The 23,233-nt window shown below is 37.3% G+C and overlaps 1 protein-coding gene across 4 annotated transcripts in view; it reads left to right on the top strand.

Moving 5' to 3' along the window:
* DNAJC13 (DnaJ heat shock protein family (Hsp40) member C13) overlaps positions 1-23,233 on the top strand; it is a 121,441-nt gene that overhangs the window by 81,450 nt on the left and 16,758 nt on the right. For all 4 annotated transcript variants that reach the window (XR_002520550.2, XM_021934866.2, XM_021934865.2 and 1 more), the window contains 11 exons: positions 223-297; positions 1,270-1,389; positions 2,741-2,920; positions 3,632-3,799; positions 6,039-6,152; positions 7,964-8,080; positions 11,741-11,918; positions 14,011-14,102; positions 15,577-15,676; positions 17,419-17,493; positions 17,701-17,813. Coding sequence is in view for 3 of the 4 variants with exons in the window: in XM_021934866.2 (XP_021790558.1) it covers positions 223-297; positions 1,270-1,389; positions 2,741-2,920; positions 3,632-3,799; positions 6,039-6,152; positions 7,964-8,080; positions 11,741-11,918; positions 14,011-14,102; positions 15,577-15,676; positions 17,419-17,493; positions 17,701-17,813 (1,332 nt within the window). In the remaining variant the exon portion in view is untranslated. The remainder of the gene's footprint in view (positions 1-222; positions 298-1,269; positions 1,390-2,740; positions 2,921-3,631; positions 3,800-6,038; positions 6,153-7,963; positions 8,081-11,740; positions 11,919-14,010; positions 14,103-15,576; positions 15,677-17,418; positions 17,494-17,700; positions 17,814-23,233) is intronic.

Raw genomic sequence — 23,233 nt, 5'->3', positions numbered from 1 at the left:
ACTGATAATGGTAATATTGTTTACAAAGTAGCTTATTAGAAATGCGTAAAAAAAAAACTTTTAGGAGTCCTTTGTTTACTATTTATTTAGCAAATGTTGATCAAACATTTATGTATCAAATATTTAACATTAAAGGGTTATTTATATTTTATTACTGCTAGAAAAGGCCTTTCAGACTTGAAGTCAAAATGGAGAGTTAATAGCTGACTTCTTCCTCTGCAGGTGTTACAGGAGGCATTTAGTCGCTGTGTGGCTGTCTTGACTCGTTCTAGTAAACCAAGTGACATGTCAGTACAGGTGAGGCTAAAACCTGTGGTTCCAAGAAAATTGCACTAGATCAGTAGTTCAGATTTTAACATATATGAGAATCAAGTGGAAGGCTATTTCAACTGTGGGTTGCAGAGCTCCACCCCACCCCAAGTTTCTGATTTAGTGGGTCTAGGGTGGTGGCCTGAGAGTATGTTTTTATAACAAGTTTCCAAGTGTCATTGATGCTGCTGATCTGTGTATCAACTGCACTAAAGCACTTGTGATCTGTTGGCTTAAGTTTTCTTTCTGGAGAAGAGTTTATTGAACCTGTATGTTTCCATTAGCCAGCTTTATGCCATTCTTGTTTCACATATCTTCCATCCCTCATTCTCCTATCCCTAGTATTTTAACTGGCTTAACATTTAAGGTTATAAGATAGGAAATTCATCAGGAGTTCATTAAGAGCTTTGTAGAGCGTGTCTTTTTATTTGGCCTTTTGCTTATGCCAGCAAAATTCAGAATATAAAACCGAGTACTGGCTGTTGAGTTCCATCCTCTATTTTGAAGTCCATTGTGTAAATAAAATTGTGATATTCTGTTATGTTAGTAAACTATACAAAAATACCTTAATCCAGAGGCCAACAAACTTTTAAAATAAAGGTCCAGGGAGTAAATATATGAGTGTTTCAGGCTTCATACAGTCTCTGTTACGTTTTCTTTTGTGACTTTTTTACAGCCCTTGAAAAATCTAAAAACCATTCTTAGCTCTTTGGTAGTACAAAGACCATGGTCAGTTTGGCCCATGGGTTGTAGTGACTGTGGTTTGCCAACTAACCCAGCATTTATAGATCTTGATGAGAAAGACTAGTGATCTAGTAAAGACGTTCTATTTAATTTTGGAGCATTGTATATACCATTAAGCATTATTCACAAATCTCTGCTTGTTTGATTTCTAATGTGTTAAATAAGGAATGCCTATGTGACTCTACTGGGTTTTTTGCTCTGTTGTGTTGTCTGTAGGTGTGTGGACACATAAGTAAATGCTATAGTGTGGCTGCTCAGTTTGAAGAATGCCGAGAGAAGATCACGGAAATGCCTAGCATTATCAAGGATCTCTGTCGGGTACTATATTTTGGCAAGGTAGAGTTCATCTTTAATGCTTTCTAGATATAGAGACAGCAAAGTGTCTTTTTGTCAACTAGCCAGTTCCTAATTTATAAGCACATTGTTTTCTAAAAGTGTTTTTCACAGAAGCCTTGCTGTAAATGGAGGCTTTGTTTCTAGGCTGGCCTGCAAAGAGTAAGACTAAATTGATACAGCTAAAGGGAAGTGGGTTCCATCTGAACATTGGAATGAGTGGCAGGGAGAAAAGAGAAGCCCGTAATAAATAAGTCTATTAAAAGCAAAAGGCCAGTCCAGTGTGGTGGCTCACGCGTGTAATCCCAGCAGTTTGGCAGGCCGAGGTTGGCAGATCACTTAAGGTCAGGAGTTCGAGACCAGCCTGGCCAACACTGCAAAACCCTGTCTACAAAAAGTACAAAAATCAGCTGGATGTGATGGTACGCGCCTGTAATCCCAGGTACTTGGGAGGCTGAGTATTTGGCTGAAGAACAAGAAACTCCAGAAAATTCAACCATAAGGAGAAGTTTAGCTGGCATGCTGACACCCTATGTTGCTAGAAAACTTGCTGTGGCTAGTGTGACTGAGGTATGTGATTCAGAGTTAGCCTGGGCCACTACGCTCCAGCCTGGGCAAGAGATTGAGACCCTGTCTCAAAAAAAAAAAAAAAGAAAAGAGAGGGGGCCATTAAAACCTGAAAACTGGAGAGTTCAGGCACTGCTTGGTGGGAAAGGCTTTAGAGATCTGAGAACTTACTATTTCCTCCCAATCCAGACCTGAGGAAGGTTGACTGTGGGTAGATGTGATAGTTGACTGGGAGGGAGAGAGAGATGTCTTAGATAACTGGGCAGAGTGAGAATTGTCTTGAATAAAATAGGATTGAGATGCTGATCTCATACTAAAGTATCAATAAGTGAGGGAACTGATGAAAGTATCTCCTCTACTGTATCTACTTGATGTCCTTAGAAGTATTTGATTACAGAATAGAAACTCTGACATAAATCTTTACAACTGCACAAAAGTTATTGTTATATTTAAGATCACTAGCATGTAAGTTGCTATTGATGCCATGTCACTATTTTTAAAAATTAAAAATAGAAGAAATGAAACAGGAAACTATTCCCAAGTCTTCTGACACTAGCTTTAAAGGTTGTAATTCTGGTATCTCGTTATGAGGTCACTTTTAATTTTAGGCTTTAAAGGATGTAGGATTCAGATTTAAATTGGAATTGAAAATATAAGAAGAGGTAAACATTTTACAAAATAACGTAGTTAGCTTGACATACACGCATAACCGGTTCCTCTTAGTTTTGTTTTGTTTTGTTTTGTTTTAAAGTCTGTAACAACTTATTCTCTCATTCTTTTTTCTCAGAGTATTCCCCGGGTGGCTTCTCTTGGGGTAGAATGTGTCAGTTCTTTTGCCGTGGATTTCTGGCTACAGACACACCTATTTCAGGCTGGAATTTTGTGGTATCTGCTTGGTTTTCTGTTTAATTATGACTACACACTAGAAGAGAGTGGCATTCAGAAAAGTGAAGAAACAAACCAGCAGGTAACTTTAACGTTGCTTTAATATTGAATTTGAACCCAAACTATAGGTTAATGCTAAACTAATGCAAAGCAAAGCTGCAGCTATCCAGAGTCCCCAGAGATAAATTGTTTTTCAGGAAAATTAGGTTTATAGCTTTTTAAGACTCAAAACTTTTAGTCGTAATTGCTTATGCTGAAAGGATTCAAGGCAAGGGAATTTGCAGTGGCATTTGCTGGAAATAATTTAATACTTTCTTAATTACTCAGAGTCAACTTTATGATTGCAAAATTATGGTTGTGTAACACAGGATAATATAATGTTACCATCAGGCAATTGAGGCTAGCTCCCCTAAATACTTGAGTACTTGTCTGATTTTTATAGATATTTTTTTGTCTCTTCTATGTGCTCTCATTTATTGCTCATATTGTAAATGTGTGCTTCTAGCAGGCAGGGCTGCCTACCTATCCCCTCCTTCCCACATTACCACCAAATGTGCTTCTTCCTGTTGTCTGTTAGATATACTGCATTGGGTATAAGTTAGTCCTTCTTATAAATAAAAAAACAAGCCCCAACACGTAAACTTTCTGATATCAATGTTAGGTACTCTTGTACCCTTTTTGTTTGGTTGGCTTTTTACTCCTTAAATATGTTCCATATAGTGTGATTCGGTAAAGTTATAGTAGCTGTGTAAGATAACAGATCTACTTTAACAACTTAATTTTTTTGTAACAGGAGGTAGCCAACAGCCTTGCCAAACTGAGTGTCCATGCTCTGAGTCGCCTTGGAGGGTATTTGGCTGAAGAACAAGCAACTCCAGAAAATCCAACCATAAGGAAAAGCTTAGCTGGCATGTTGACACCCTATGTTGCTAGAAAACTTGCTGTGGCTAGTGTGACTGAGGTATGTGCTTCAGAGGTAGCCTAGGTTTTAATAAATAGTGCAAGATCCTTTAAGCAGTAAAGTAATACAATAATATTGATCTAGGAAACCTAAAAATTAAGAACGTTCACATTTGTTCTCTCAAGCAAGAAACTCACTTTATAATTGCTTGATGCTAATGATGTCAGTTCTACAAGTCCAGTTTTTGCAAGGGCAAATTAACTTTGTTTCTCAGCTGTGGAGCCCGTCATAATTCTTACCAACCTTGAGTCACAAAGGGACAGGACAAGAGAGTGAAGTTGAAATGGTGTTTCACAATGGCAGACTACTGGGAGACAGGAGACCCAGAGTCTATTTCAAGCTATTTATTGTAAGCCATAGCTTATTCAGATGCAGAGTTAAAATCCTGAAAGTAAATACATATATACACGTGTACATGTATATGTATCTACGTACATACATAGATGCATTACAAAAATCAGTATGACATGATAGATCTCCCAACCTCTTTAACTTCTTTTGCAAGGATTATTGAGAAATAATCTAAGAATATAGCATTAAAGAATTAGATAAACTATAGAAATCCATTAAATAGGTTACTATTATCCTTTAATTGTAAAAAGAGTGCTGAAAGACATTAAAAGATTTTAAATGAAGACCCTAGATCCTATTTTTGGTATAACAAAATAAATGGATTGATAGATTTGTACCAATATGTTAACTGTAATTATTTTTGAATGGCAGAATTGTAGGCAGTTTTTCTTTTGTTTCCTCTAATGATGAACCGTTACTTTTGTAAGTGACAAAATCCTCAGGTTTCCAAAGTAATTTTACAACTTTTAAACAGCTTATTTGTTTTTAATCCAATGTGATTGAGTCCAGTTTTCAGTGCTTGCCATGCTTTTCAGTCCCCATGTGTGAAAGGCAGTGGCTCTAGATGCCACTGTTTGTTTGTTTTTTTTTTTGAGACGGAGTCTTGCTCTGTTGCCCAGGCTGGAGTGCAGTGGCCAGATCTCAGCTCACTGCAAGCTCCGCCTCCCGAGTTTACGCCATTCTCCTGCCTCAGCCCCCCGAGTAGCTGGGACTACAGGTGCCAGCCAACTCACCCGGCTAGTTTTTTTGTATTTTTTAGTAGAGACGGGGTTTCACCGTGTTAGCCAGGATGGTCTCGATCTCCTGACCTCGTGATCCACCCGTCTTGGCCTCCCAAAGTGCTGGGATTACAGGCTTGAGCCACCGCGCCCGGCCGATGCCACCGGTTTTTTTTGTTTGTTTTTGTTTTTGTTTTTTAATCTTGTTTTTGTTTTTACTATTTTTCCTAAACACTAGACAACCAGGACCACTCTTGATGTTAGTTATTTTCCTGGACTTTTCACTCAACCATGTGATACATTTTGCTGACTGAAAGCATTCTCTCCAAAAATGACAAGAAGTTCGGGATTAACTTCTATAGCCATCCCCACTAAAAAATTTTTGTAGCATTTCAAAATTAAATGTTGGCATGAGCTCCATCTCGATTTAATAAAATGCTTAACTAGAAATTAGCCTTTTGAAAACAAGGCTTCCATGTCTGTATAAGATGGAGGTCATACTCCTCTGTTTTCCTATTAGCAGTAGACCTCTGTAAAAATAAAAGCTTTTTATTCAGACATTTAAGGAATTGTGAAATGTCTGTGTTTACATTTCAAATTGAGGAGAGCTTAACAATAGGAAAGCACACCAGATGCCTAAGCAGCCGTAATCTATGCCTGCAGAACGACTGCACAGCCTTCAGTATCAGGGTGTGGTCAAGAAAATCTGGCTTTCTCCCCATAAATTTTATTTTCCTTCATACAGGTATGCTTCTTAAAGACTTAGGTTTTGTTTTCAAATACATGTATGGAAAGGTATTGTGTTGTGATTCTTTTCAAGCTTGTATTCACAATGTGTTTATTAAATACTTTAAAAATATTGAATTTCACCATGGCACAGCAGATTTTGAGAATGTTGAAGTCAGACTCAGTTTCAGATCCCAGTTTCACCAGTTACCAGTTGTAAGACCTGGGACAAATAATTTAATGATTTGCAGCCTTAGTTTTTCTCAGCCGTAAAGTGGGTCATATCAACAAACTTGTTAGAATTATTGAGATACTTATTATTGAGGTCCATTATACTATAGGCAACTATTTTAGTGTTTGGCATATGATAGACAATTTTAATAATTGATAATGTCGATAATTTTTTTCACTAAATGTCATAAAACAGTAATATTGTCTCCTAGATTTTGAAGATGCTTAACAGCAACACAGAAAGTCCGTATTTGATATGGAACAATTCTACAAGAGCAGAATTACTTGAATTTCTTGAATCCCAACAAGAAAACATGATTAAAAAAGTATGTCATTGTTTTATAAATTTCTTGAGTAATTTATTCTGATGGAATCTCTGGAAATACAGCAGTGTTGATTAGAACAGAAAACTATTTCTCAGTTTAGTGTCAGTCAGTATGGCTTTCTGCCATCTAATATTTGGCCCATTTAAGAAGAGTATTGTGTTGTATGTAGTAATACATCAGGATTTTTTATTATGTTACCACTTATATACAGCTGTTTTCTATTTTAACCAGTTTTTTAACCCAGAAACCTTATTTTAGTTGTTCACTCCAGCCTCTTTTCCCTAGTAAGTGGAAGTTGCTTTCCAGTGTCAAAACTGAACATTTTTTTCTACCGTACCACCTTTTAGTGGAGAAGCTATTACTAAGCCATGGAAAAAAACAAAGGCAGTAGGATGGGCAATAAGGAGAAGACCTGGATAATCCATACACTAGATGGTTGAATCTTGATGACTTTGAAGATAATTATGTGTGTGGCTTTGGAAATTAGAGTAGCTATTACTGTAACATCTCTGTTATTTAGCGTTTTTGAGCTCATTCCATGTTAGTACTTAGAACTCTTTATGGATAAAATTTTTGAGAATTGCAGAGCTAGGGAGAACAGGTCTCACATTTCTGTACATTGTTTTTTTTTGTTTGTTTGTTTTTTGAGACAGAGTTTCCTTGTTGGCCCAGGCTGGAGTGCAATGGTGCAATCTCGGCTTGCTGCAACCTCCGCCTCCCGGTTTCAAGCGACTCTCCTGCCCTGCCTCAGCCTCCCGAGTAGCTGGGATTGCAGGCATGCACCACCATGCCCAGCTAATTTTGTATTTTTAGTAGAGATGGGGTTTTTCCATGTTGGTCAGGCTGATCTCGAACTCCTGACCTCAGGTGATCCGCCCACCTTGGCCTCCCAAAGGTCTGGGATTACAGGCGTGAGCCGCCACACTCGGCCTTCTGTACATTATCTTTTACCAGAATAGACATAATAACATCTCTTTGTTTAGCATTTTATAATTTATTGTATACTTTTACATGTTATTTTAGTCCAACCTAAATTCCTTTTGGTTTCATTCTTAATCCTCTTTGGGACTGTTTTTCTCCCATTCCTCTTTTGTTTTCAGCACTTTTGTTCAGTGTATTACTTCTTTTTTCTTTTCTTTTTTTTTTTTTTTGAGACACAATCTCACTCTGTCACCAGGTTGGAATGCAGTGGCGTGATCTCTGCCCACTGCAACCTCCGCCTCCCGGGTTCAAGTGATTCTTCTGCCTCAGCCTCCCAAGTAGCTGGGACTACAGGCGTGCACCACCATGCCCAGCTAATTTTTGTATTTTTAGTGGAGACAGGGTTTCACCATATTGGCCAGGATGGTCTCGATCTCTTGACCTCATGATCTGCCTGCCTCAGCCTCCCAAAGTGCTGGGATTACAGTCGTGAGTCATCGTGCCCGGCCCAGTGTATTACTTTTTAAAACCCAGTCCAAATATGCTCATTTCTCAGCTCTGTTGTACTACATATTACTAGGTCTGATGTCTGCTGAGTTGATTAAGAAGAATAAAGTGTCATATTTGCTTTATAATCTCTTGCTCTTGAAGACCTTTGTTAGCTGACCTCTGATCCTTTGAAATTTTAAAATGAGTTAATAATAGTAATATTTGGAATAAAAAAATGTAATGTGTGCCTATTCCAAAGTCATTTTAAGTGCTGTGACATGTATCACACCACATTTTTTCTCTAGAAAATGCATAGATCTCTCAAGTTACTTATCTGTTAAGTTATTAAACTGAACATGGATAGATTTACATCTAACAGTCTATTTTCATCTTTTAAAAAGGGTGATTGTGACAAAACTTATGGATCAGAATTTGTCTACAGTGATCATGCCAAAGAACTTATTGTAGGGGAGATTTTTGTTAGGGTGTATAACGAAGTTCCTACTTTCCAACTGGAGGTAAGCGCTCTGCTTTTAATTTTATCTGATACCTTTGATCATCTGTTACTGAAAGTTACTAGTGTAGTCATACTGTATAGAAGCACACTTCATTTTATTGCACTTTCTTTACTATGTTGCTTTTCTCTTTTAAAGAAAAACATATTGAAGGTTTGTGGCAACCCTGTGCCAAGCACAACTATTGGCACCATTTTTCCAGCAGCATGTGTTCACTACATGTCTCTGTCACATTTTACTAATTCTCTCAATATTTCACACTTTATCATATCTGTTACGGTGATCTGTGATCAGTGATGTTGCTCTTGCTAATTGTTTACATAAGATAGTGAAGTTCATCAATAGTGAACTTCATCAGTAACTGTATGTGTTCTGATTGTTCCACCAACCATCCATTTCCCAGTCTCCCTCTCCTGTGGCCTCCCTATTCTGAGTCAACAATATTGGAATTAGGCCAGTTAATAACCCTACAAGAGTCACAGGTCTCTCACTTTAAATCAAAAGCTAGAAATGATTAAGCTTGATGAGGAAGGCTTGTCAGAAGGTGAAATAGGCCGAAAGCTATGCCTCTTGTGCCACACAGCCAAGTTGTGAATGCAAAGGAAAAGTTCTTGAAGGAAATTAGAAGTGCTACTCCAGTGAATACCTGAATGATAAGAAACTGAAACAGCCTTATTGCTGATGTATGGAAAGTTTTAATGATTTGGATAGAAGATCAAACCAGCCACGACATTTGCATAAGACAAAGGCTAATTGAGAGCAAGGTCCTAACTCTCTTTAATTTTGTGAAGGCTGAGAGAGGGTAAGGAAGCTGCAGAAGAAAAGTTTGAAGCTAGGGGGGTTGGTTCATGAGATTTAAAGAAAAAGGCTATCTTCATAACATAAAAGTGCAAGGTGAAGGAGCAAGTGCTGATGGAGAAGCTGCAGCAACTTACCCAGAAACTTAGCTAAGATAATTGAAGGTCACTACACTAAAGTTTCTAATGCCTTCTATTGGGAGAGCATGCCGTCTAGGATTTAGCTAGAGAGAAGCAATCAATGTCTGGCTTCAAAGCTTCGAAGGACAAGTTGACTGTCTTGGTAGAGGCTGATGCAGCTGCTGACTTTTATGTTGAAGCTCATTTACCCTTCTGAAGATCCTAGGAACTTTAAGATTGATAAATCTGTTCTCACTTATAAGTGGAGGCTAAATAGTGGGTACTTATGGACATAAAAGTGGCTATAATAGACACTGGAGACTACTAGAGGGAAGAGGGGGTGGTCAAGGTTGATACTGTAGTCAGTACCTGGGTGAAATCATACCCCAAACTTCAGTATTCCAGGTAACAAGCCTATACACCTACCCCCGAATCTAAAACAAAAGTTGAAATTATTTAAAAAAAAAAAAATACGCTAAATCTGCTCTGCCTGTGCTCTATAAATGGAAAAACAAAGCCTGAATGACAACACATCTGTTTATGCATATTATATTATAAGCCCACTGTGGAGACCTACTGCTCAGGAAAAAAGAGCTTTCAAAATACTACTGCTCACTGACAATGCATCTGGTCACCCAAGAGCTCTGATGGAGATGTACAAGGAGATTAATATTTTCATGCCTGCTAATACAACATCCATTTTGCAGCCCATGGATCAAGGAGTAATTTCAAGTTTTACATCTTGTTATTTAAGATATATATTTCATATGGCTATAGCTGCCATAGATAGTGATTCCTGTAATGGATGTGGGCAAAGTAAATTGAAAACCTTCTGGAAAGGATTCACCTTTCTTGATGCATAAGAGCATTTGTAATTCATGGGAGGAGGTAAAAATATCAACATTAACAGGAGTTTGGAAGAAATTGTTCCTGACTCTCATGGATGACTTAGAGAAGCTCAAGATTCCAGTGGAGGAAGTCACTGCACATGGGCTGGAACTAGCAAGAGAACTAGAATTAGAAGTAGATCCTGAATATGTGACTCAGTTGCTACAATCTCATGATAAAACTTGAACAGATAAGGAGTTGCTTCTTGTGACTAAGCAAAGAGTGGTTCTTGAGATGAAATCTTGTGAAGATGCTGTGAACATTGTTAAAATGACAAAAGATTTAGTATATTACATAAACTGAGTTAATAAAGCAGCAGCAGGGTTTGGGAAGATTGACTTCAATTTTGAAAGAAGTACTGTGGATAAAATGTTATCAAACAGATCACATGTTACCGAGAAATCTTTCACGAAAGGAAGAGTCAGTTGATAGAGCAGACTTCATTGTTTTACTTTGGGAAGCCACCCCAACCTTCACCAACCACCACCCTGATTAGTCAGCAGCTATCAACGTCAAGGTGACATTCCCACCAGCAAAAAGATTGACTTGCTGAAGGCTTGGATGATTGTTAGCATTTTTTAGTTAAGGTATGCACATAGTTTTTTAGACATAATACTATCGTACACTTAATAGTAGACCACAGTATAATATAAAAATAACTTTTATATGCACTGGAAAACCAAAAAATATGCTTTATTTTGGTGATCTGGAACTGAACCCACACTATCTCTGAGGTGTGCCTCTACACTGAAATATAATACCTGAAATAGTACCAAATGCTTGTGATGGGGTGACCACTGACAGCTTGTGAGCCTCTTTATCTTGATTGTTGAAGAACTGAATTTTATGAAGTTTGTTCATAAGAAGTTGTTCCTTGCCCAGCTTTTTCTTATATTTTATGCCTACTGCTATCCCACTGGGCCGTGGCCTTTAACTCAGTAGTCCTTCATGGACATACAAGGCCAGTTACATGCTAATTTCATCACAAGGGATATCAGACCACCGGACCTGAGGCTTCCTCTGGCCAGTATTAGGAGAAAATATAGGTTGGAAATAAAGATTTTTTTAGAAGATGACTGGAGTCACATCAGATCATCTTTTGTGATGATTCCTAATCACTTCCAGAAACAACTGAGGAGCTTCTTCTGAGCGCTTGGGGATCATACAGGGAGTTTTTGCTCTCATTTTTTGTTTTTTCTATTTAAAGACAGGGGTCTCACTATCTTGCCCAGACTGGTCTCAAACTCCTGGCCTCAAGCAGTCCTTCTATCTCAGCCTCCCAAGTAACTGGGATTACAGGTGCAAGCCACTGCAACAGACTTGTAGGAGGTGGCAAAGAGGATTTGGTGGTTGATTTGTTTGTAAGAAGGAAAGAAGTGAGGCTTTGTTTTAGAGTTTGATTTACTAAGCCATAATGTGTATCACTTACCACAGAGTAATATATATGTAAATAGCTATTAAGCAGAATGAGTTAAGTAACTTGTGAAGTCCCTTTGAAAATTGTCCTTTGAATCTATGTTCTAAATTTTATATAACTTTTAATTATAAAAATATAACCAAATTTTAGAAGTTCTATATCATACTATCTGTTACTTCGATTGATAAAGGGAGGAGGTATTCTAATCTCAGAATTGTTACACTAAGATACTTATGGGAGTATATCAGATCTCTGGAAGTTGAGAAATACCGTATAATGTTTCCTGCCCTCTACCATGTCCCCTATAACGCATAGGTGTATTCGTATGTATGTATAATTTTATCATGTTTATTCACTTTCATAGCTTAAAGTTCTTTCTTTTGCTATGGAGTTATTTCTTAGGGCACCCATGTGTTTTAAATACTTGTCTGCTTTGATTAGGTTCCAAAAGCATTTGCTGCAAGTCTCTTGGATTATATAGGCTCCCAGGCCCAGTACCTGCACACATTCATGGCCATCACACATGCTGCAAAAGTGGAGTCAGAGCAACACGGAGATCGCTTACCGAGAGTAGAAATGGCTTTGGAGGCTCTGAGAAATGTCATAAAATATAATCCAGGTATGTGACTAAACCTTTGATCAGTAAGACCCATATAATACAGGAGCCCTAAAAATTCCAATAATCAATTTGATCAGGGAAAATTATACTTGGTTATACTGTATTAACATAACATTACAGGGAATTGACCCTGTAATATTTTTACAATAAAAGTTAAGCTGGGGAGAGAGGTCAAGGCACCATGTTTAGAAAAATTCATGTCTCTATGAGAACATGTATCTAAATGAGTTGAAAAGGCAGAATAGTTTGATAGCATAAAATTTCACATTGATGTCATAAGTTAACATATCAAGTATAAGTGCTTGAATTAGAGTTATTTAATAAGAAGTGATCTAATTTTTGCCTCCTTTCTGGTCTCTAACCAGTGCCATGTGCATATGGGCACTGATATTTTTGAAAAATTGCCTGGAGTTTTTGGTGTATAAAAATTGAAATAAAGATGTGAGAGTTCCTACTCTTAATCATCTTTAAGAGGACATTTTCAAAAATATTACTCTAGCCTGACTCCAGGGAGATGGGTGAGTGAAAGTCTAACAGCTTCTTTCAACTCTAACTTTGATAGTAAATATAGAATATAAACCTAAAATAATACAAATTCAATTTAAATTACTTGATCTTTTAAAATAACATTGAACATTACCTTTCAGGTACATTTCTACTCTTCTTAGTATGTATTAAAGTACTATTAAAATTCTGACTTTTGGATTATTGCCGAAAAGTTATTTAAATAAAATAACAGTAATTAAATATTGTGTGGGGAAAAGTGCATTTTACACAGGATGTACATTGGGATGTTATTTTTTTTTTTTTTTTTTTTTTTTTTTTTTTTTTGAGGAGGAGTCTCGTAAGCCCAGGCTGGAGTGCAGTGGCGGATCTCATCACTGCAAGCTCCGCCTCGGGTTCACGCCCTTCTCCTGCTCAGCCTCTCCCAAGTAGCTGGAGGCTGGCTCCGCCACCTCGCCCAGTAGTTTTGTGCTGAGGCGGGGTTTTCACCGTGTTAGCCAGATGGTCTCGATCTCCTGACCTTGTGATCCGCCTGTCTGCGGCCTCTCCCAAAGTGGGGTTTGACGGAGCCCACGCCCGGCCCAGGATGTTATTAAAGACAATATAAGGCTGAAGAAAACTTTGTCTTTTTTTTGGAGTTGTCAAAGTGTCGAACATTGCTAGTGGTATGTTAGATACAAAGAAATTGTAGCAGAGCAGACTGTTGATTTGGAACTTGTAAAAAGTTGAAGAAAGGCCTGTGCAGAAATCCTTCTGATAATATCTATCACATTTATTAGAATTAACTCTCTCTTGTAATTTAGAAGTATGGTTTGTGTGTCATTGATGTATTTGACAGTTATTCCCTATTAAGAAGTGGTTTGAAAATGAATTTAAAAGCAACACATTTATAGAATATTCTCAGACTCTTTAATTTGAAGGAGGCTTACCGAGTTATCTTAAGAATCCTCAAAAGATAAGAAATTACACTGTTTTACTACCATATAGAAAAGGAAGAATATGCTGAACAAAACCTGTTTCATGCTTTTGTTTTATTAACAACAAAATGGGAGTAAATATATGGGATTAGGATTTGAGGTAGGTAGGAATGGAAATACCATTTCATTTTATGTATTTTCACAGGGAGTGCTTTGTATATTCATACCAGTTTGTTTGTATTATAGTTAAGTGGCAGAGTTCTAACCTAGTCTTATTTAAAAGCCAAATCATGTCAGAGTCTCCCAAAGTATAATTAGGTTGAGGGGGGTAACCCTAAGGTCTAGAGGTAAAGAATAAAATTACTACCTTACACTTTAGATTTTTGAGCTATATTTGGATTGTTTATTTGATAAAGGTCTTAGCCTGAGGGTTAGGGGTGGGGATGGGAATGCAAACAAAGTAAACCTAAAAAGCTCTAGTACCTTACATTTTGCCTTTTCAGACTTATGGCTGCTTAGAGGTCAACCACTTACTTCATGTCACAGATGTTTAGAAAGGGTTATCAGAGACTTCAAATTGACAGTAAACAACAGTGTATATCGGTTTTCTGAAGCTAAATAATTTCAAACATCTCTTGGAAATAAAAAACCATTTTATTCTTATTCTCTAGGTTCTGAGAGTGAATGCATTGGGCACTTTAAGTTGATATTTTCTCTTCTCCGAGTTCATGGAGCTGGTCAAGTGCAGCAGTTGGCTTTAGAGGTAAAAACGTTTTGTACTAAAGCATGTTACTTTTCCTACCATTTACCATGTGTGATTGGAGTCTTGATCGGTCATTGAAGTTGAAGTATGCTTTTTTGTTTCATCATTTTGCCTATTAAGCCACATCAGTATTGTTTGAAACTTGAATTAACATGCTGAATTTGAAGAGTGAATATTGCACAATTGCACAATGTCGTTCAAAGTGGTTCTCTTTCTGTTATGTGTTAGGGCTTGGGATAGTGTTGTACAGTGTCAGGTATGGGTTAAGGAATGGGCTTTACTGGGGAAGCTTAGAAGCCACACATCAGCAAGAAGATGATGCAGGGTTTCCCTGATTGCTGTGTTCCCATGGAGAGACATATTGAGGCCATATCTGTTGGCTACATACTGTGGGTTTGCATTCCAGAGGAGTGATCCTTGTTCCTCCCCCTCAGCTGATCTCCCTTCTTACAAATCTAGTACAAAAGCTACCTTTTCTGTGAGGGTTACAGACAGACACCTGGGTGTGCTGCTGTTATAGGAGTGGCCTAAAAAAGCCAACTGCCAGAACCCATGGGTCTTAAGAGTCCAAGAGAAGTTGGAGTCCCCTTGTTCAGGATATTGAAGCCACTAGTCTCATAGGATGCTGTTTAAATGTAGCCTTTTCTTCTGAGAGAGAAGCAAGAAGTCCTTAGTCACAAGTAGTTCTTTGCCCAGGCAACCCAGACTTCCCAGGATTATTTCTGAGATCTTAAACTTTGTAACACAGTTTATTGCACAGAACACCAAATGTAACTCTGCAGTGACAGTTATATAGATGGTTTATGAAAAATTTGTGTAACATGTTCTTAGATAACATTTTGGCTTAAAACAGATTTTTAATAGAATAAAAAACTTTAAATTGGTCAACAAGCTTAACAAGCAAGTTATTTCAATTGAAAAACATGTTTTCTACTTAATTCCTTCAAGCATCTTGTAACTTTTTAAATAAACGTTGTTAAATCTAGGATATGTTGCACTGAGACGCTGACCAATGATGTTTAGATGTATACTCTAAAAGATTTGAGTGGTCATTGTTTCCGAAAGAAAAACATACCTTTTTCTTTATAATAGAAAGAAAACCCCAGTCTGTTGTGCTGGGTGCTGAAGACGTTTACTTTTTTCCTTTAAAAGTAAAAAAGTCCCAGTAGTGAGAACCATTATTTTCCTGATCACCAGCCACCACCCAAACTCTGTAATTGGAAAACACTATAGTATGTACCTTAGTTCTGGAGCATGTATGGGTATAGGATTGAAGGCTTCTTAGAAACCTCAACGTATTATTTCCAAAGAGATTAAAGTAATAAAGGCAATTTTTTAAAATTAAACTCTTATCTAAAAGTTAAATGTTTCGTCCCCCAAGCATTTATCTCGCTTGTACAGTCTATATGACTTAATTTGATTTAGATTCAAAATTATTTCTGCAACTTTTATTATCCTGTTGATTAATTTTCAGGTTGTGAATATAGTGACATCTAACCAAGACTGTGTCAACAATATTGCTGAATCAATGGTTTTGTCCAGTTTGTTGGCTCTTCTGCATTCGTTGCCATCAAGTATGTATACAGGTGGAATTTTGGAAACCACAGCAGGATCAGCCCATGGAAGGGAGTTGTTGCATAATTGATACAAAACCTCAAACAAATGTCATCTATGTTTAGTTTTAAAGTGTTCTTTACACTAGATTTGTCTTCCTAATTATGTTTCACATAGGTTACTGTCTTGCATTTCCCATGTCAAAATTTGAAAATTGGGGGTGAGAGAGGTCCAAAACCAACGGAAAATAACCTGGGATTTTCGGTTTATTGAGATCCACACATGGGTAATTGAGAATTAACTAATATTTCATGGCTTACTAAACATAAGTAATCTTGGATGATAGAAAACATGCTTAAGATACTGATGGCCTTGTATTCAGCTTAGTGTTCAAATCTGTGTACTTTGTCTTTTGCTGATTTGATATTAATAAGATAAAATACCAAGGTGGTTTAAAAAATATCCCAACCTTATTTCCTGAATACAGCCTGCCCTAATCTATACAATTACCTAGTCTAATGGTTTGTAATTATGCTAAAACCAACCCTAAGATTGCTTTTCAAAGGCAGGAATATTGAGTTTGTAGGCAATTACATGTAACTCCAGACTCACCAGTAACCAGAATACATTGCCTAATTGACTTTGCCAATCCCTTGGAAGTCATGTTAATCTTGAATTCATGTCTGTCCACCTCCTTAAGAGAAGGAACCATATCGTTCATCTTATATACCAGTGGCTTGCTTATTTTTGGTGTTATGTTTGGTAAATTGAGTTGAATTTCTATGGAATTTTTTTTCTCTTCAATACATGATATGCTTGAAACAGGTCTTTAAAATGGCAGCTTTGTAAAGTCATTTGCAGATTGTTTATATCATACCTGCAACCTTAGTTTGTTTTTCGTTTTTCTTGGTTTTCAGTAGCTTTGTGAGACTTCAAACAATGAAAACTAAACTGGTTGGTGAAGTAAAGGATGTTATGGAACTCATAATTTTTATACTTATATACTCCAGTCAATATTTTAATCTTACAGGGAAAATAGCTGGCATCTAGATATTTTAGCCTACTCTCTATCATTCAGATTTCAGACTAAATTATCTTACTCTGTTTGCTAAGGTACATTGTTACTGTTCTTGTTGTTTTCATGTCAGCCTAATACTTTGCAGCCTCTACCTTATTTGCCAGCACTTTATTCCTTTGGCCACCTGTCTGTCATTCCCATTTGACTCTAGAAGATTTAAGTCCAGTAAGCTATACTTGCATATAATATGGTAGTGACTGGGTGAGAGGCATATAGGCTTTGTCCAGAAGGATGCAATTATGTCTTAGAATGGAACCCGGTCTTATAACTGCTGCTTCCTACTTTTTCCCTCAAGACAGTAGCACCAGGTAAAAATCTTAGATGCCTGATTAGAGTGTCCTCTGGGTGTCAGGAAATTAGAAGGTTTTTGGATGTGCAGTGAACAGTGAGGTAGGAAGACAGGGTTTTATAGTGGTTATGAGTATGGACTTTGGAGTCAGTCAGACCTGCATACAAAACTCAACTATACCACTTACTAGCTGTGAGACCTTGGGCAGGTTAAACTGGACCTCAGCTTCCTCACTGATAACATGGCCATGAAAATACCTGTCTCACTGGTTATTATGAAGATTAAATATGACATCCTGTGTAGAACATCTAGTTAAGTGCCTGACACAGAGCTGGTGCCAAGTAAATATAAGCTAACCTGATGATGCCTTCCTTGAAATGTCTTTTACTCTGCAGGTCGTCAGCTTGTTCTGGAAACTCTTTATGCTTTGACATCAAGTACAAAAATAATCAAAGAAGCAATGGCAAAGGGTAATGTATAGAGTGCTTTCTTAGCTAGTCATGTGCAGTATAATGAAACTTATTTTGAGCTGCATTTTACAGCCTGATAAACTAGAAGAATGCTTTAGAATGTTTACAGTTTTTAAAAACTACATTGAGTTGAAATATGGTTGAAAATGAATTCTGATTAGAAAAGTCAAATTCTTTATAAGCACTAATTCTCTTTTTCCTTCATAGGTGCTTTGATCTACTTACTGGATATGTTCTGCAATTCAACACATCCACAGGTTCGAGCCCAGACAGCAGAACTTTTTGCCAAAATGACAGCAGATAAACTAATAGGTCCAAAGGTAGGCACAAAATAAGTTCTTGAAAGGAAATTAATTATTAAAGCTTTGTTACTCTGATACTGATTTCAAGAAGTTTAGTAAAATCTGAGATGGTGAGGATAAAGAAATGATGTGATGTGAAAGATGGAAAATTGACGTTCCAGAAATTGTTCTTATATATTACTGTTTGAGAAAACTAGAGTCAGGGCAGCCTGTACTGGAATTGAAAAGTCTTAAGAGAATGTTTGGATTATGATGATAAACTGTTCATCTCCCTCAAAGAGAGAACAAAAAGTATATCAAGACTATGACGGAAAATAGGTTAGACTTTCACACTTCAAGGATTGGCCTGTGGAAATAACTAGTGAAGGAGATGGTGGTTTGTGTCTTTTATATTCCACACCTGAATTATTAAGGACATGCCACACTCAGCAGTGAATTCATATAGGGACATGCGTATAACAGCACCTCTGGCTTCTAACTCTTCAGGGAGATCTTCTATCCCAAATCTGGAGATAACCAGATGATCTCTGGATCCATGGTCCAGTTTGAAGAGCAGGAACCTGTTAAAACAATAGTTCTGAATAGAATTTCATTCAGGTGCAAGTGGTATCAATGTCCCTTTATTTTGTTACCAAGTCAGTTTCACAAGTAGTACTCTCTGAAGAATCCTCTGTGCCTGACCACAAAGCAGCACCTTAGAGTCATAAGGGAACAATGAAATAAAGGCTCCAGGAGTCCCACTTTCAGAGTCTGATTCACTAGATCTAGGGTGGGGCCCAGGAGTCTCCATTCTTAACATGCTTCCAAAGTGATTCTTTTGAAGTCTATTAGGACTGATATTTAGGGATCATTATTCAAGCAAGTCCACAAAGGCACTTTGGGTAAGGGGGAGGCTAAGGTCCCCTACCTCTATCTAAAGCCAGGGTGGCTTCCCTTGTACACATTGTGCCTCCATGTAAAGTTCAGCTTGGAAAAAAAAAGGCCAAGGCTAATTAAACACTTTTTACATTAATAAAACAAATTGGATTCAGTTGTTGTTTTCTTGCTTGATCTCTCAGTCTAGGTATTGAGAATCTATCATAGGACCTGAAACAGTTCTACTTTAGTAATAAGTTCATAGTCTTGAGCAGGGTTGATGAGACAAGGGAGATTACATTTGGAAGCCTACGGGAGGGTCTATAAAATAGTTAATATTTAATATTGAATTTTCTTAAAGCTAGAGCTATGTAGCACATAACTGTAATATCTAATATTATTTTTTCAATAGTGTTTTAGATGCTTAATATGTACTGGAATCGACTGAGCCCTTTGGTTATATTTCTGACCTTTGAAATATGTGCGGAACAAATTTTATCAAGCTGACTGTTTTTACACTTAAACTTTCTGTATAGAAAAACACAAGCATCAATGCCTTAATTGCAAGATATTCTATTCTAGAACTGTGGTCAGTAAATTTTTTTGTTTTTGAGACGGTCTGGCTCTGTCACCCAGGCTGCAAGTGCGGTGGTGCAATCTCAGCCCACTGCAACCTGTCTCCCAGACTCAAGCCATCCTCCCATCTCAACCTCCCAAGTAGCTGGCACTACAGGCATGCACCACTACACCTGACTAATTTTTGTATTTTTTGTAGAGGTGGAAAGGTTTGGCCGTGTTGCCCAGGCTGGTCTCAAACTCCTGAGCTCAAGTGATCCACCCGCCTTGGCCTCCAAAAGTGCTGGAATTGCAGGGTGAGCCACTGCGTCTGGCCAAAATTTTTTTTTCTTTTTTGGTAACAGTTTTCTTGAGCTATTAATATCATTGACATACCATACAGTTCACACATACCTAGTGTACAATTCAGTGGTTTTTAGTATATTCACAGATTGAGCAACCATAATCAATTTTAGGTTTGATTTTCATCAACCCAAAAAGAAACCCTATTTCTATTAGCAGTCACTCCCCATTCTCCCTTTCCCCTAGCACCTGACGACCACTAATCTACTTCCTTCTGTATAGATTTGCCAAATGCTGGGCATTTTTTATATAAATGGAATCATACTATATATGGTCTTTTGTGACTGACTTCTGTCACTTAATGTTTTCATATATGTTGTAGCAAGTATTAGTAAATTTATTTTTATTGCCAAATAGTATTCCATGTTTTGGTATCCATTTATCTCAATGTACACATGGATTGTTTCTACTTTTTGGCTCTGCTAAATTACACTGCTGTGAACATTTGTGTACAGGTTTTTGTGTGGACATGTGTTTTTATTAGGAGTGGAATTTCTGAGTCATATGATAACATTATATTAAACCTTTTGAGGAATTGTCAGATTGTTTTCCAAAGTGGCAATACCATTTTACATTCCCCTAGCAATGTATTTATCATCTTCTTCTCTAACACTTGTTATATCTTTTATGACAACCATCCTAGTAGGTATGATGTGTTGTATCATGGTTTTGATCTGCATTTCCCTGGTGGCTAATGTTTTCATGTGCTTATTGGCCATTTGTACAACTTTTTAAGAGAAATGTTTATTTACATCCTTCACTAATTTTTAAATTGAGATTATTTATCTTTTTATTATTGAGTTGTAATTATTCTTTTTATGTTTCAGATACTAGTCCCTTATTATAGATATGATTTTCAAATATTTTTTCACATTTTCCTGATTGTTTCTCCACTTTCTTGGAGCATGAAAATTTTTAATTTTGAGGAGGTCCAGTTTCTTTTTAGTTAGGCTTGTTCTTTTGATGTCATATCTAAGAAGCCATTGCCTAATCCACAGTTACAAAGATTTGTGGCTATGTTTTCTCCTTGGTGTTATAGTATTAGCTCTTAGGTTTATGTTTTTGATCCATTTGAGTTAATTTTTATCCATGGTGTGAGGGTAGGGGTGGACCAGTAAACTTTTTCTATAAAGGATGTATTAGTCCATTTTTATGCTGCTGATAAAGACATACCCGACACTGGGCAATTTACAAAAGAAAGGTTTATTGGACTTAACATCTGCACGTGGCTGGGGAGTCCTCACAATCATGGCGGAAGGTGAAAGACACGTCTCACATGGCAGCAGACAAGAGAGGAGAGACTGTGCAGGGAAACCTCCCTTTTTAAAACCCTCGGATCCCTTGAGACTTACTATCATGAGAACAGAACAGCACGAGAAAGACCTGCCCCTGTGATTCAGTTACCTCCCACCGAGTCCCTCCCACAACATTTGGAAATTCAAGATGACATTTGGGTGGTGACACAGCCAAACCATATCAGAGGACCATATAGTCAATGGTCTATCCTTTGTGGGGCATGTGATCTGTTACAAAAATTGAGCTCTCCTGTTGTGACAGGAAAATAGCCATGGACAGTAAATGAACAAATGGATGTGGCTGTGTTCCAACAAAACTTTATATACAAAAATAGATGGCAGGCCAGATGTGACCCCTTGTTTGCCAACCCCTGTTCTAGAATAGCTGAGTAACCTGAACGTAACTGAAGGTTTATGGTGACAGTATTTGCCTTATGTAAGTTTTTTGCTCAAAGGTTTAATAGTATACACACCAGTGAGTAATAAACTTATGTAGTTCTTAGCATTTGAAATGCTTTAAACATCCTGGTAAAGTTAGCTTTAATACTGCTTTTTACTGATGATAGACTTGGGTCATGCATTAACTTGAATTAAATTAGAATACTAAAGCATTCTCAGAAATGTGATAGGAAGAGACTTTTGATTTTGTATAGCTGGTCAAATAATGTGCCTTTTTAAAAAGTATCAGATGACAGTAGGTTAGATTAAGTAAACTTAGAAATGAAAGGACTCGTGTTAAGACAGTTATCCTAAGTACAATTAAAGTTTGCTTTTGTATCAACTTGTTAAGACTTATAAATATAGCTCTTAAATAAGACATTTTAAATTCACCCAACTGGTCAATAGATGATTTCTGTAGCAGTCACTTACAAATACAGCTTATTACGAGCATATAGTTCACTTCTGAAAAGGTTATTACTTCAAATTTAGTTTGCTTGCCATAAAAATTTCAATTTTTGTTTCAAGCTATAAAATATTTTAAAACAGGTTAGTTATTAGGAGTTTTTTAAAATACTAGTATATAATGAAATCTGTTAAGACATATCGGATATTTCTGCCCTAAAATTTATGTAGAATGATTTCAACAGTGATTCTTATTAGACAGCTAAGTATGTTTCAGAAGAAGATTTTGTTAAAAACCTTAAACACAACAGTCAGGCACAGTGACTCATGCCTGTAATCGCAGCTATTCAGGAGGCTGAGGCAGGAGGATTGCTTAAGGCCAGGAGTTCAAGACCAACCTGGGTGAGGTAGAGAGACCCCATCTCTTAAAAAAAAAAAAAAAAAAAAAGTTAGAAATTAGCCAAGCATGGTAGTGCACCTGTAATCTTAGATACTCAGGAGGCTAAGGAGGGAGGATTACTTACGCCCAGGAGTTTGAGGCTGCAGTGAGCTATGATTAAGCCACTGCACACCAGCCTGGTGACAGAGTGAGATCCTGTCTAAAAAAAAAAAAAAGATAAAAAACAGCAATAAGCAGTTGTATTAAAGGTGAAGTAATTGGCCTGGTATAGCAAGATGGCAGCATAATGTTCTGAGCAAAACTCTTGCTTTATGAGTCACAGATCACGGACTTAATGACTCTGGGTAACTTGTCTGTCTTTAGCTCCACAGTGAAAAAATTAAAATAAATGGCCTTTAAATCCTGCTCTAACTTTTAGGTGCTTCTTTGGCATGTATTTCTCTGGTCTCTGTGAGAATGAGCTACTAGGGGCAGATATACTACAGTGAGCAGGTCAAGCATTGTTCTTACACTCAGGGAGCTGATGACCAAGAAGGACATACTTAATCACTTTCTCTACCTTCTCTTGTTCTCTGTAGAGTTTAGTTACATTGCAGCACAATACTCTCATCACAGGGAATATAGGAAGAAATAAGCCTGTGAAACCTCTTGTTGAGTTCACCTTGGTGGTTTTATTTAATATATAACAAATGCCCTTCCATGGGAACCCCAGGAGAAATTGCTTTTTTCCTCCAGAAATAGTTGGGTGTCTCTGAAGCAACTGACATGATTTTATTTTGTGGGTATTCTGTTATGTAACTGAAATTTAGCTCATTGGCTGCTAGGAAATTCAGAGCTAAATTTGTAGTATATCTCCAGCAGTTATGGAGCTTTTTATGTTTCTTTTGTGTACTGACTTCATATTAGTCTTCATTTATTCAAGTATTTAAGCATATGTTATGTGCCAAGGGCTCAGAATACAAGCAATGAGTAAGAAAGATTGGGCCTAGAGGGTTTCCATAAGATAAGATTTGAGCCCAGAATTTGACCCAGAGAAGAGATAAACGTGATGATCTGAAGGAAAAACACTTTCCCAACCCTCATTTTTCCCTTTGCCCCATGCCTCGCACTAATTCTCATTTTGTCTG

This window comes from Papio anubis, chromosome 2, assembly GCF_008728515.1.
Source record: "Papio anubis isolate 15944 chromosome 2, Panubis1.0, whole genome shotgun sequence".
In the NCBI taxonomy this organism is placed as follows: Eukaryota; Metazoa; Chordata; class Mammalia; order Primates; family Cercopithecidae; genus Papio; species Papio anubis.
Note: the sequence above shows the minus strand (reverse complement) of the source record. Positions and strands in the feature narration are given on the sequence as shown.